General features: G+C 50.4%; 5 protein-coding genes across 5 annotated transcripts; 4 read left to right on the forward strand and 1 right to left on the reverse strand.

The window, feature by feature from the left end:
- Nucleotides 1-292: 292 nt before the first annotated feature.
- On the forward strand, nt 293-2,535 carry ANOM_010088 (pseudouridine synthase PUS7; the record flags this gene model as incomplete). Its single annotated transcript, XM_015555344.1, has 2 exons — nt 293-501; nt 561-2,535. 2 exons carry the CDS (start codon nt 293-295, stop codon nt 2,533-2,535), a joined length of 2,184 nt encoding a protein of 727 aa, XP_015403274.1.
- Nucleotides 2,536-3,099: 564 nt separating this feature from the next.
- On the forward strand, nt 3,100-4,162 carry ANOM_010089 (uncharacterized protein; the record flags this gene model as incomplete). Its single annotated transcript, XM_015555345.1, has 3 exons — nt 3,100-3,252; nt 3,385-3,486; nt 3,554-4,162. The coding sequence occupies 3 exons, from the start codon at nt 3,100-3,102 to the stop codon at nt 4,160-4,162; spliced, it is 864 nt and encodes a 287-aa protein (XP_015403275.1).
- A 748-nt stretch (nt 4,163-4,910) lies between these two features.
- Nucleotides 4,911-6,053, reverse strand: ANOM_010090 (uncharacterized protein; the record flags this gene model as incomplete). The annotated part of the gene is made up of 1 exon (XM_015555346.1): nt 4,911-6,053. The coding sequence occupies one exon, from the start codon at nt 6,051-6,053 to the stop codon at nt 4,911-4,913; it is 1,143 nt and encodes a 380-aa protein (XP_015403264.1).
- Nucleotides 6,054-7,425: 1,372 nt separating this feature from the next.
- On the forward strand, nt 7,426-8,687 carry ANOM_010091 (uncharacterized protein; the record flags this gene model as incomplete). Its single annotated transcript, XM_015555347.1, has 2 exons — nt 7,426-7,527; nt 7,593-8,687. The coding sequence occupies 2 exons, from the start codon at nt 7,426-7,428 to the stop codon at nt 8,685-8,687; spliced, it is 1,197 nt and encodes a 398-aa protein (XP_015403263.1).
- A 1,270-nt stretch (nt 8,688-9,957) lies between these two features.
- On the forward strand, nt 9,958-11,688 carry ANOM_010092 (elongation of very long chain fatty acids protein; the record flags this gene model as incomplete). The annotated part of the gene is made up of 2 exons (XM_015555348.1): nt 9,958-10,806; nt 10,864-11,688. Coding segments are annotated over 2 exons (1,656 nt in total), but the record flags the coding sequence as incomplete, so codon positions are not given.
- Nucleotides 11,689-12,247: the final 559 nt, after the last annotated feature.

Here is a 12,247-nt window from a genome sequence, read left to right on the forward strand (position 1 = left end):
ACCAAATACTGCTATTGAAAACTTTGCTGAGTGTGAGTATTGTATCCTAGAGCATACTAAATCCCTTCGTAATAAAGATAGCAGAAATTAAAGACGAGATGAAAGCAGAAATAACCCCAGTCAACTCGAAGAAACGCGTTGTATCACATTCCTAGAGACATGTAGGGCTAGGGCTACGCTAATCCGCATTCGGCGCGGCAGAAGCAAAACCTATCTGAAGCTCCGACAGTCCGCATCAGCCATCTGCTATCGCTCCCGCTTCAACTTGATATCATCCCCGCTCTCTTTCACAATGGAAGGCGCTGACATTGTTGAGTCGCCGCGTAAGCGGCAGAAGGTTGACAATACCTCTACGGCAGATGAAGCTACACTTCCCCCTTCCGCAGCAGCACCGGCGGAAATCTCCGAAAGTGACGCTCAAGCATTGAAGGAGGCCGAAGTTGGAATTACCGAGTTTGTTAGCGCAGAGAATGCGGGATTTTCTGGCATTTTGAAGAAGAGGTATTTTCCCCAAGAAATGAGGGGAAGCCGTCAACTGATTAGAATTGTTTTAATTTCAGGTATACCGATTTCTTGGTCAATGAGATCGTTCCCTCGGGCGAAGTGCTGCACCTAAATACCCTTGCTGGACCTCAGTCGGAACAGAATAACAATGACTCTGCGAATAAGACGGAAACACCAGTGGAGAACAAGCCACAGGAGGAGGCGGAAGCTGCGGTTGCGAGCGATGCCACACCCAACGCGGAGACACCTGCAGTCGAATTTAATATCTCAGATGAGGACAAGGCGCTGTTGGATTCCTATTTTGGCGCCGACCACGCTAAGAAAATCATATCGCTGTATAAGCGCGCCCAGTCCAATGAGAAAGCCCGCCCAAGTGAACTGGGTAAGTTTGGAACCGTTGTTGTAAACGATCGCGATCTGCGCATCAAGATGCACCAGGCGATCCGTCGCATCTTCAATTCGCAGATTGAGTCTTCTACGGATGGCGAAGGCATGATGAACATCTCGGTCGCTGCAAACCGAACCAAACGCAAAGCGCAGGGTGCTCGCGAGGGTGGCCGCAATCAAGGTCGTGTCAACTGGGATGAGCTCGGAGGTCCCTATTTGCATTTTACTATCTACAAGGAGAATAAGGACACTATGGAGGTCATATCCTATATCGCGCGTACCTTGAGGTTGAATCCCAAGAGCTTCCAATTTGCCGGCACTAAGGACCGACGTGGAGTCACGACGCAAAGAGCTTGCGCGCACCGGGTGCATGTTGATCGACTTGCGAAACTGAATTCGACCCTCCGTAATGCGGCACTTGGCGATTTTGAGTATCGCAAGTACGGCCTTGAACTGGGTGATCTTGCCGGAAACGAGTTCGTTATAACGCTCCGTGAATGTGAGATCCCAGGCCTTGATCTCCAAGACCGTGAAACTGCCATTAAGAATGCGACCGAGCGCGTGGGATCGGCTTTGCGCAACCTGCGTGAACGTGGCTACTTCAACTACTACGGTCTCCAGCGCTTTGGAACCTTCGCGACGCGGACGGACACAGTGGGTGTTAAAATGCTGCAAGGAGACTTGAAGGGCGCCTGCGATGCGATCCTTCACTATAGTCCCCACGTTCTAGCCGCTGCCCAAGAAGGCGAGAACTCGACGAGTTTGATAAGCTCAGATGACAAGGCCCGCGCAGAGGCCATCCACATCTTCGAAACGACTGGTAGAATCAGCGATGCCGTTGAAAAGATGCCTCGGAAGTTCTCCGCAGAAGCTAACTTGATACGCCAGCTGGGCCGTTCCAAGAATGACTACCTCGGAGCCTTGCAGGCGATTCCCCGGAACCTACGGTTGATGTACGTGCACGCCTACCAATCATTGGTCTGGAACTTCGCTGCAGGCGAGCGGTGGCGGCTGTACGGAGACAAAGTTGTCGAGGGAGACCTGGTCCTCATCCACGAACACGTCGACAAGAACCAAAACACCAATGGCCCTGCCGCTGATGTCGATGCAGACGGCGAGGTGATCATTGCCCCGCAAGCAGAGGACAGCGCCTACGCCGCAAGCGATGCCTTCGTGCGCGCCCGAGCCCTGACCGCTGAGGAAGCCGCCAGCGGCAAGTACACCATCTTCGACGTTGTCCTCCCCTTGCCAGGATTCGACGTGCTGTATCCCGCCAATGCTATGGGTGATTTCTACAAGCGCTTCATGGGCAGCGAACGAGGAGGCGGTCTAGACCCATATGACATGCGCCGTAAATGGAAGGATATCAGCTTGAGTGGAAGCTACCGGAAGTTCCTCAGCCGAATGGGACCAGACTATTCGGCCGAGGTGAAATTGTATTCCGCGGATGATGAGCAGTTCGTACAGACGGAATTGGAGAGACTTAATGGCAAGCAAAGCACCGCAGCTAATGCCGACTCTGCCGACAAAGTTGCCGTCGTTCTGAAGTTCCAGCTGGGCTCCAGTCAGTATGCAACCATGGCCCTGAGAGAACTGATGAAGGGCAAGGTGCTTGCTTATAAGCCTGATTTCGGTGGACGTTAAGTCCAAGACTACTGTGCATATACCTCAATGCATGCACCACTACTGAATCTGGTGTAGGCACAAAAGTTTTGTATATATTGAGCATAGATCCAATATGATATAATCAAACCATGTTAATGCTATTGGCTCAATTATCCCTACTAGGATTTGAATCTACGGCCTGCCCTTAATTAAATTTTTAATAGCATGAAAACCACAAGGTGATAGAGTCCAGTACCCTACTCCAAATCAGAAGAAACAGGAACCAGATATTGTATATTGACCACTCTCTGAGTTGGTCCTCTGGAAAGTGTATCTTTTAGCAAATCAGGGATTTACGTCCAATACACCACTAAAATCGCGCGTGGCATAAATATACGGTGATATAAGTAGACTAGGAAACTATGGATGTACTCTGTTTCCCAAACCCTATGCTAATCCGCATATAGGAAGATCCCGGATGATCAATAAACTCAAACTAACCAATATATCATTGTGCCCCTCCCGTTCTTTTGTCGATGACCACCGACTTCCGCCCATAGTTCACGCTTTTTATGAACTAGTATCTTAACTCACTCTAAAATCATGGATTTCGCTACACAGAATACATCCGGGGCACCCGAGGATGTACACCTATATGTTGGCAACCTGTCACCGCGAGTGACGGAGTATATGCTCACTGAGACTTTTGCCGCTACTGGAGCTGTGCAGCATCTCAAAATTATTCCTGATAGAAATGTGGGTAATAGGTAGAGGCTGTGGAAGTTGCTCTAAGCATATTTACACTTCACTATTTTATTTGCCTAATATCGGAGCTTTAATACCATTGTTTTAACTGGTTAGTTTTCTAATTTCATCTTGTTAACACAGTACCAACACGGGGGCCTGAACTACGCCCTTGTTAAATACTTTGACATACAATCTGCTAAAACAGCAGTGCAGACCTTGAATGGTCTGAAACTCTTTGATACTGTAAGTTCTTTTTTTTTTTTTTTTAGGATCTTCTAGGGTCGTCTAATCTCTTAATTTACATATACAGGAAATTCAAGTCAGCTGGGCCAACCAAATCCAACAAGATACAAGAGACGCACCGGGTCAGTACCGTGTCATTGTGGGAGATCTTAGTCCTGAAGTCAATGATGACATCTTACGCAAAGCTTTCTCTGCGTTCAGCTCACTATCTGACGCTCGAGTCATCTGGGATTTACAATCGGGTAAATCCCGCGGTCATGGTTTCCTTATATTCAGTGACAAGACCGATGCAGAGCAAGCCATTGCTACCATGAACGGTGACTGGCTGGGATCTCGCGCAATTACAGTTAGCTGGGCCAACCAGAAACCTCAGGGGAGTTCACAGAACTCCGAGTCTGTTTCATATGAATCGATTCTGCTGCAAGCTCCCCCGGACCAAACCACAGTCTATATCGGAAATCTTGTCCCTTATTGTACCCAGGCTGATCTTATACCTATTTTTCAATCTCTTGGGTACTTGAAGAGTATTGAAATGCATGCCGACCAGGGACATGCTTCTGTACACCTAGACACGCATGAGCATGCGGCAATGGCCATCTGCCAACTTCACGGCCAAATGGTCCATGGCCGACCTATTAAATTGGGTGTATGTACTGAAAAAAGATTCACTATCTAGTTCTATCTGGCATGCTAACTTCCTGAAGTGGAAACAAAACGACGCCCTATCAAATAGACCCCTGCCAGATTACGGAAACCTGCAGGCACCTGGAATACCACCACCTACATCCAGTAAGCATCTCCATATACAACTATCTACCCTTTCATGCCACATGACTAGTGACTGGTGACTGATATAACGTTTAGGCGCACCTGGACAGCATATCCCAGGTTTAGGAGATCCTGTCTCATACTATACGCAGAATTACGGGGGTTACTACCCGCAACAGAGGTACTAGATTACCGCGGATTCTTTAATAGGACAACCCAAATTGCTATGAAGCAGAAAACCAACGCGTACACACCTCACCAAAGTGCTCTGGTTGCGGTATTCTAGGTCATAACATTACTCAATATCCTATTCGTCAGACTATTTAGACGTTCTATAGAAATGCAGATTTTTCGGTGTTTTGAATAGCTTCAATTTCTAAGAGGCGCGGAAAAACGCGTGGTTGACCCGCCAAGTTGCGTGACCCACTACCTTACTTATGGGAAATTGGGATAATAGGATGGTTCTTGTTTTTGTCAAGGTTATATAAATGCAATCGCTAAATGGAACTCTCTGCTTCAAGTATAGAGAACCTAGGTCAATGTACAGTACACAGGATATAGGTAGGAATATATAGTATATGGAAAATCTCAAAAGACCAAGAGCGAGACCACGACGCCAAACAACCAATATCACAAATACACACACCTCCGCATGCCTAAGGCCGGGTATTTCGCCTTCGCTCATTGTCATCTATCGACGAGATAGACGACACATCATCCAAGTCCCGGTTCTGCGTCGGACCCGGCCTATCACTGAGCCTCGAAACGACCGAAGCCGCATCGTCATTGTTGTGTTTGTTGATGTTGTTGGTCGAATCTTCGAATGGTGATAGAGGCCATGCCGGAGATCGAGGCGTGTGTTGTTCATGGTGGCTCATGTTTTCAGCGGTCAAGGCCATTGGACTTCCGTCGGGTGCGTATATTGAGTGAACCTGTTCGGTGAAGCGGCCTCGGACGCCGCTGCGACTGTCGGCCGATGGCGGCGGGCGTAGTTCTCGGTTTAATGATTGGGTATCTGGGGTGAGTGTATGGCTATGCGGTATGGGTCGTTGTGCCATGGTCCCGAAAGAGGTTCTTTCTCGCGGGGTTGAGCCGAAGTCCCCCCAGGATGGTTCTCTTTTGGGTATTGCGTATACTAAGGATGGATTACTCGCGGAGGCGAGTTGCCTCTCCCGACGGCGCCGCTTTAGGAAGAAGAATAAAAGCCCCGCGAAGAGGGCAAGCCCGACGACGGAAACGGGTACGACAATGGCGATGGTTGTTTTGGTGCTGATGCCATCGCCGCCACGGTTGTTTGCTGCTCCAAGTGCGGATTGGGTGGTGGTTGGAGCGGTGGTGGATGTCGTTTCAGGCTGTGTAGCTAAGCTTGTGGTAGTTGTTAAGGAGGATACCGAGCTCCACGCGGGTGGAGTGAAAACCGGTACAACTTGGAGACCTGTAGGTCGGTTGCCCGCCGGGGGTTGTATAGATGTTGTTTCTGACTGCAGGGACGATGTGGCCGTCTCCAAATGTCCCATATTAACAACAGGGTCAGGGTTTCCTTCTATCTGAAAGGAGGTCTCGCTCGTTTGTGCAGTTGCCATGGCCGTCTGTACCGCTTGGTTGGTAGCTGGGGAGTTTTCAGTATTTATTGTAGTTTCAAGTCCTATAAAGGGTTCTGAAGCGTCCCAAAGCAGTCGTTTGTTCGACCATACATCGCACCCAGCACAGTCGGGTTGTTGACGAGCCCGATCATGGGCATGCAACTTGGACGGCCCAGCGGGAGTGTCGCTCAGCATGACGACCATGGGATGCTCCATGTCTTAATGTTTGCGATGGAAGTAAATCAATTTGGTTTTCCTTGAGAGTTGTAGGTCCTAATGCACAGCCCTAAGTACATCTGAAGAGAACTATCAACATATACCCACACACACGACAGGAACGAAGAGACAGGCATCAGATTTGCGAGGGGGAAAAGGATCCATATGTGCGGTAGTGCCAACAACCAAACTGAATCAGGGATGGAACATGGATGACATCTAAGTCTCACATTAAATGTAACCTACCGCATCATCAAAAGTCAAAGTAGACGCAATGCGACCGGAGAAGTCGATCTATAAGTCAAAGGAGCGGGACGCTTGATTTTGTGCTATAGTCCATGATAGTCGTGCAATTTCAGGAACGAGCAGAAGGAAAAGGACGGGAAGGGAGGGCCTGCAAAGGCAAAGAGCCATAAGATAAAGAAAGGCGAGGGAAAGCATGCTAGACAAAGGAAGCTGACATGGCGCAGCATCTCGCCAGCAGTTGTTAGTACTTGTTACTAGACTCTCCTACTAGTGAACAATGAGGGCCGCAGCTACCCAATCAGCAACAGAGGGGAACGGCGCCATCAGATGAAACGCCGATCACCATTGGGTGGATGGCACACATAGGGCATGGATTCATTTCGCTGATGTTCAAGATGCGGGACATCCACAGGCTACAAGAGAGTTTTCTGGCACCCAAGGTTTGTCGACATTAGGAGCTGTTCGTGCCCCTCGGTGTTGCACAGACACTTGTAACAAAGACCGTGATACTCTGTAGATGGCGTCGCAAACTCACGAGGGGTCGGGGAAGAGATCCCTCACAAAATATGAAGAATAAAAGGAAATTCTTGGAGCGGTCAGCCCCGCAAACCTCTGCGCATTCCAACCAACGATCCATGGGTTTGATCGACATCTGAGTGGCTATGGTGAGAGCCATGTTGCGCAGCGGTTTCTTGGGGGCCAATCCTTGGCTAGCATTTAGTGGCCCATTTGGCCTCTAGTTCTGACATAGCACAGGGTGGATTGACAAGACATCGCCAGAAAGAAGATGCAGAGTGGGCACAGCTGACTATGTCCGGCCGTAAACATCTATATTTATAGAACTGCTGGTGGTCATTCTGCATGCCGACGGAACCATCATGACAGCCGATCACGAACGGCCTGCACGTGACCCTGTCGGAGATTGGAGATAACGTAACCAGACCTGCACTAACCCAGATGCGTTAGGGGCATCAATATCCGTGATGGTCCCGCGTCTAACGGTCAGTGACGATGTGGCATACCGAACTCATTCTTATCGTTACCGGTCCTAGTCGAATCGGCATTGACACCAATCACTCGCTAATCTACGAAGGTCTTTTCGTGGCCAACAGAAGCCGCACCGACAATGAGTGGGATGAAGGGAGTATTCAAGGAGGGCTGGCACCCCAAGGGTAAAGGAGGGCAAAAGGAGAGCTGGCGGGGCGATTTCAAAGGCATTAACCAAGTGGTGGGTTTTAACCATTACAGCAAAGCGACCAGAGATGAGCTGACGATGTGCTACTCTCCCGATAGGCTGGATGGATGGGAAAAGGCAAAGACAAGGACAGCGATCGTGAGGAACACGTCTCCAAGCCGCTCTCGTCGCTCAAGGACCCAGCAGCCTTTGGGCCACCACCGAAGCATATCAAATATCACGGTGCCGCTGCTGTCCCGAATGAGACAACACCAGACCGGAGGGGTTTAGGTGCCCCCTTGTCGCAAGAATCGATTCGCCAACAGAATACTCGTCTACAAGAGCAAGCGGAAGCCGAGGCAGAACCCCAGAAACCAGCACCCCCTCCGTTACCGTACCGTGCAAACAGGACAGGCGTTGATCCGAGTACCCTCCCCCCTCCTCCCGTTAGACGCACGGGGTCACCAGCAGATTCTGCGGCTTCTGGCGCTAGACCCAGCATCCCACCCCGAATTCCTTCACGGACCAATTCCACGCCACAGTCCCATTCACCTACGCCGCCTCCTGCATACTCTCCTCATCCTACCACAGAACAGACCTCTGATGGCTACCTGAATCAAGGGGCTACATCTCGCCTTGCTCAGGTGGGAGTTTCCGTTCCCTCTCTGGGAATCGGAAACCGTGGCGATTCACCGAGGTCTGCGTCCCCAGCTACTGGTGGGTCAATCGGTCAAGCTCCGGTCAGTGAACTGCAAACACGCTTCTCCCAAATGAGGACCAATTCCGGCAGTCCGTCTCGACCTCCTCCCCCGCCGGCCCGGGGGAGCCTATCTGGACGGGAGTCCTCCACCGTGTCTGCGTCAGATGTGCACAGCGCTACGTCCGCTATTAAGGACTTCCGCGAGAAACATGACGACAAGATTCAAGCAGGAAAGCAGAAGCTCAGTGGTTTCAATGAGAAGTACGGGATCTCCCAGCGGGTAAACAGCTTCTTTGACGACCGGAAGGGCTCCACACCTTCGGACCAAGCGCCACCGCCCGTGCCTCCTCATCCCAATCTCAGTCGTTCCAACTCTAGCGTTGACACAGAGTCCATTAGTCAAAAGAAGGCTCCACCACCGCCTCCCCCCAAGAAGTCAGGAATGCGATCTACTCCAGTGAATGCACCATCCCCGACGCCTCCTCCGGTGCCACTTGGCACCAAGCCACGCTAAGCAGAGCATTCAAACATAAATATTTCCTGGGGCTCTGTTTTGCTTTTTCTTTACGTATGTACTCTGTAAGGGTATCTCGAGATCTTGGGTTGTTGTAGCGATTGTATCATTACTTATCTGGCGTTGTCTTGCTTAGGTAGCACATCAATATCGTAGAAATTTGTACATGGAGATGACTGATATTCAGTGTGCGGATGTATCAAGCAAATGTAGATGCGAAGTAGGGCGACGAGAACATCTCAATGCACCTGAATGGTTGCTGGGCGTGCAAGCGTCGGCGGACTCCCATGATACGCCATCATGTGAGTTCAACAATTTGACAAGGCCAAGGATTGGGGCCTAAGGCGGTGATCGCCACGAGTCATGCACGGGCTGAGTCAGCGGGTAGCATGAAGGCGTTGGAGAACCATGGCAAGACCAAGCAGCAGTTCATCATCGTCGCATCATCGCGCGTGGATCTCTACATAGTACACCAATTGCGCCAATGACAGTAAACATCATACAAACAAGCCAGAGTTCAGTCTCGGGCTTTATCTGGTTGCCTTCCAAATCGAACCGAGAGATATGCCGACGGCATTACGAAAGAACTGATAATCCGTCGTGCCTGCCATCAGACCATCAATGCGGAAACCCATCGCGTGTGGCCAATCACGCCTGCGTCTTGGATGATACTGCGTATAGGGTGCTGATCCCTTGATAGAAAGGCCAATTGTTGAAAGACTTAAAGAGCCCTTGAGCCAATGGCCATTGCATGAGACACTCCTTGTTCACAAGCATCTTTGAACAAGGATCAACGGGCCTTTGGATGGATTTTTCCCTACGTAACTGTTGGGGCCGAGGTTCGCAGCGTGTTCGTCAGGGCCAAGTTCCCAACAAAATGCATCGCGGCTCCACTTCCGCAGATAATCTTCGCTCCCATTGATCCGGAACGTTTGGTGACCCCAGAACTCAAACGTGAAGGCCTGGTCTGTTTGGCTGAGTCTGGGCGATCATTTATCTTCCATTCTTCCTTTCTTTCCTTCGCCAATTGCCTCATTGCCGACCAAGTTGATCTTCCTGTTGCTGCTGGGGTTGTCCTGCATTCACTCCAGGCTCCAATTTCTAGCTACAGAGGGTATTCATCACCATATATAATATAATACCTCTTTTTTGTTGACCTTCTCTCCGGTCCGGTTTTCTATACTTTTCTCTTCCACTTTTTTTTTTCTTTCCCTAAACCCGACGGGAACCGCGATTCTCACTCTCGAGGAAGTGAGCTTGGATACAAAGCCATTCTCCTTACCTCATCTTGCAACTTGACCCTCCCCACTGTGGGAAATCTAGCAACATGTTCGATCTGAATCTCGAGACCGCGTCAGGCCCAGCAGTCCTGCGCATCGGCCTCCCACCCTCCTCGTTATTGAAATTCCCCCCAGACGAACTCCCTACCACTCTGCCAGCCCCCCAGGCCTCCGAACCGACATGGAACCAACCCTTCAATATCCCTCCCCAGCTGTATAACCAACTACTAGATGTGCGCGTGCCCATCACCATTGCCAGTGTGTACGCCGTCACCGTTTGCCTGCTCAATCGCGTCAACAAGAGTCGCGGATACAAGCCCTGGGGATTCAGTCAGACAAAGATCTTCAAGGCTTTCGTCATCCTTCACAATGTCTTCCTTGCCGTGTACTCGGCATGGACTTTCGCCGGCATGTTCCAGGCGTTCCGGAACTCGTGGCCAGACCGGGATGATCCCAATGGCCTCGTGGGTGTGGTAGATGCGCTTTGCAAGATCAATGGTCCCCGTGGCTACGGAAATGCCGCCACGTACAACCCCTTGGACAACCAGTGGTCCATTCACAATCCCGAATACAAGCTCGCTGACGGCGGAGTACCTGACCCTACTGATGTCGGTCGGATGTGGAATCAAGGGTTGGCCTACCTGGGCTGGATCTTCTACCTGTCAAAGTTCTACGAGGTTTTGGATACTGCAATTATCCTGGCCAAGGGCAAGAAGAGCTCAACCCTGCAAACTTACCACCATGCCGGTGCCATGATGTGCATGTGGGCCGGCATCCGTTACGTCGCCCCGCCCATCTGGATCTTCACCCTGGTCAATTCGGCTATCCATGCGATGATGGTACGTATGATTGGTTGAATGCGAGATCCTGCAGCGAGCTAACCTAAGAAAACTTAGTACACTTATTATACCCTGACTGCTCTGCGCATTCGTGTCCCCGGCGTGATTAAGCGCTCTCTGACCTCCATGCAAATCACCCAGTTCCTGGTCGGAACCACCTGGGCTGCCTCGTACCTCTTTGTCCACTACACTCTTCCTCCCCAGTCCAAGGCTGCTGCTGCGGCATCTGCAGTCCGCTCTACCATGGCGACTGCAACTGCTTCTGGGGTCGCGCCATGGCTCAAGAAGCTTGGCTTCCGGGCAGCTGGCGCGGAAGGGATTGCCGAAAATGTTGGCTATGCGTCCGAGATCGCTGGCAATGTATCGCAACCTCATGTGGGTCCCATGGTTACTTGCATGGACACCAGCGGTCAAGGATTTGCGATCTGGCTCAACGTAACTTATCTTCTGCCCCTGACTTATCTTTTCGTCCGCTTCTTCATCCGTTCTTATCTGTCTCGCAAGGACCCCAGCCCTCAGCAGGCCACTCACATGCATGCTGCCGAGAAGGCCGGTCTGGATGCATTGCACCGCGTGAGCCGTGAGATTCAGAAGTCCGTCGAGATGAGCGGCGAAACGAGCGAAGCCACTGAGGATGAAGCTATCAACAAGGCCCAGGCACTCCGGAAGAAGTCCCAACAGCTCGCTGCCGATAACTCCCCGATCCGGACTCGCGCTTCTTCGAAGCAGAAGGCACGTCTGGCCAACCAAGAGTCTGGGCAGGGCTTCTCCCCGGTGAAGAATGGTGCTAAGAAGGTCACTAAGGAAGAAGTCGAGGCCTCCACAGACGTTTCCGGCGTCAAGGACAAGAACCCCTATGATGTCCTGAACCGAAATGCTTAGACCTCATTTTGCTAATCCTGAAAAGACATCACTCCTTATTTATTTACACTGCCCGGGAATCACCTACAACGGCTTAGAAGTTTTACTGGGCAACCAACCCGAAATAGTCAAAGACCTTTCCTTACTGCATGTTCCGACCACGTTATGCACGATAAGAACAGACTGGGATATGAACCTGACGAGCCTCGGGGACCGCTACCAGCCTGATCACCCCATGAGATCGTGTATCACGGTCAGTGGCCCATGATCTGATCAGAGCAGTGGCGGTTACCTTTTCAAGTTACAGCACGAAGAGAAGACAAGTCCTAGAATGCGTTAAACAGTTATTTGGGCTGGATCTTTTTTCTTCATTTCCTGTTCTTTTTTCTTTCTTGATAGATTTTGTTTATTTATGTGAATATGTTAATACCAACAGCTGGATCTGGACTTTGAAAAGAACTGGAAATAATATCTTTAGTTAGGAGCACAAGATATCAAAAAGCATTGTTTATCGTTTGATCTATACTATTTATCCTGGATCCCTATATTATCTATCCGTAGATGTTTCTCTCATTGCGTT

The sequence above is a fragment of the Aspergillus nomiae genome (assembly GCF_001204775.2).
Source record: "Aspergillus nomiae NRRL 13137 chromosome Unknown contig00354, whole genome shotgun sequence".
NCBI lineage: Eukaryota > Fungi > Ascomycota > Eurotiomycetes > Eurotiales > Aspergillaceae > Aspergillus > Aspergillus nomiae.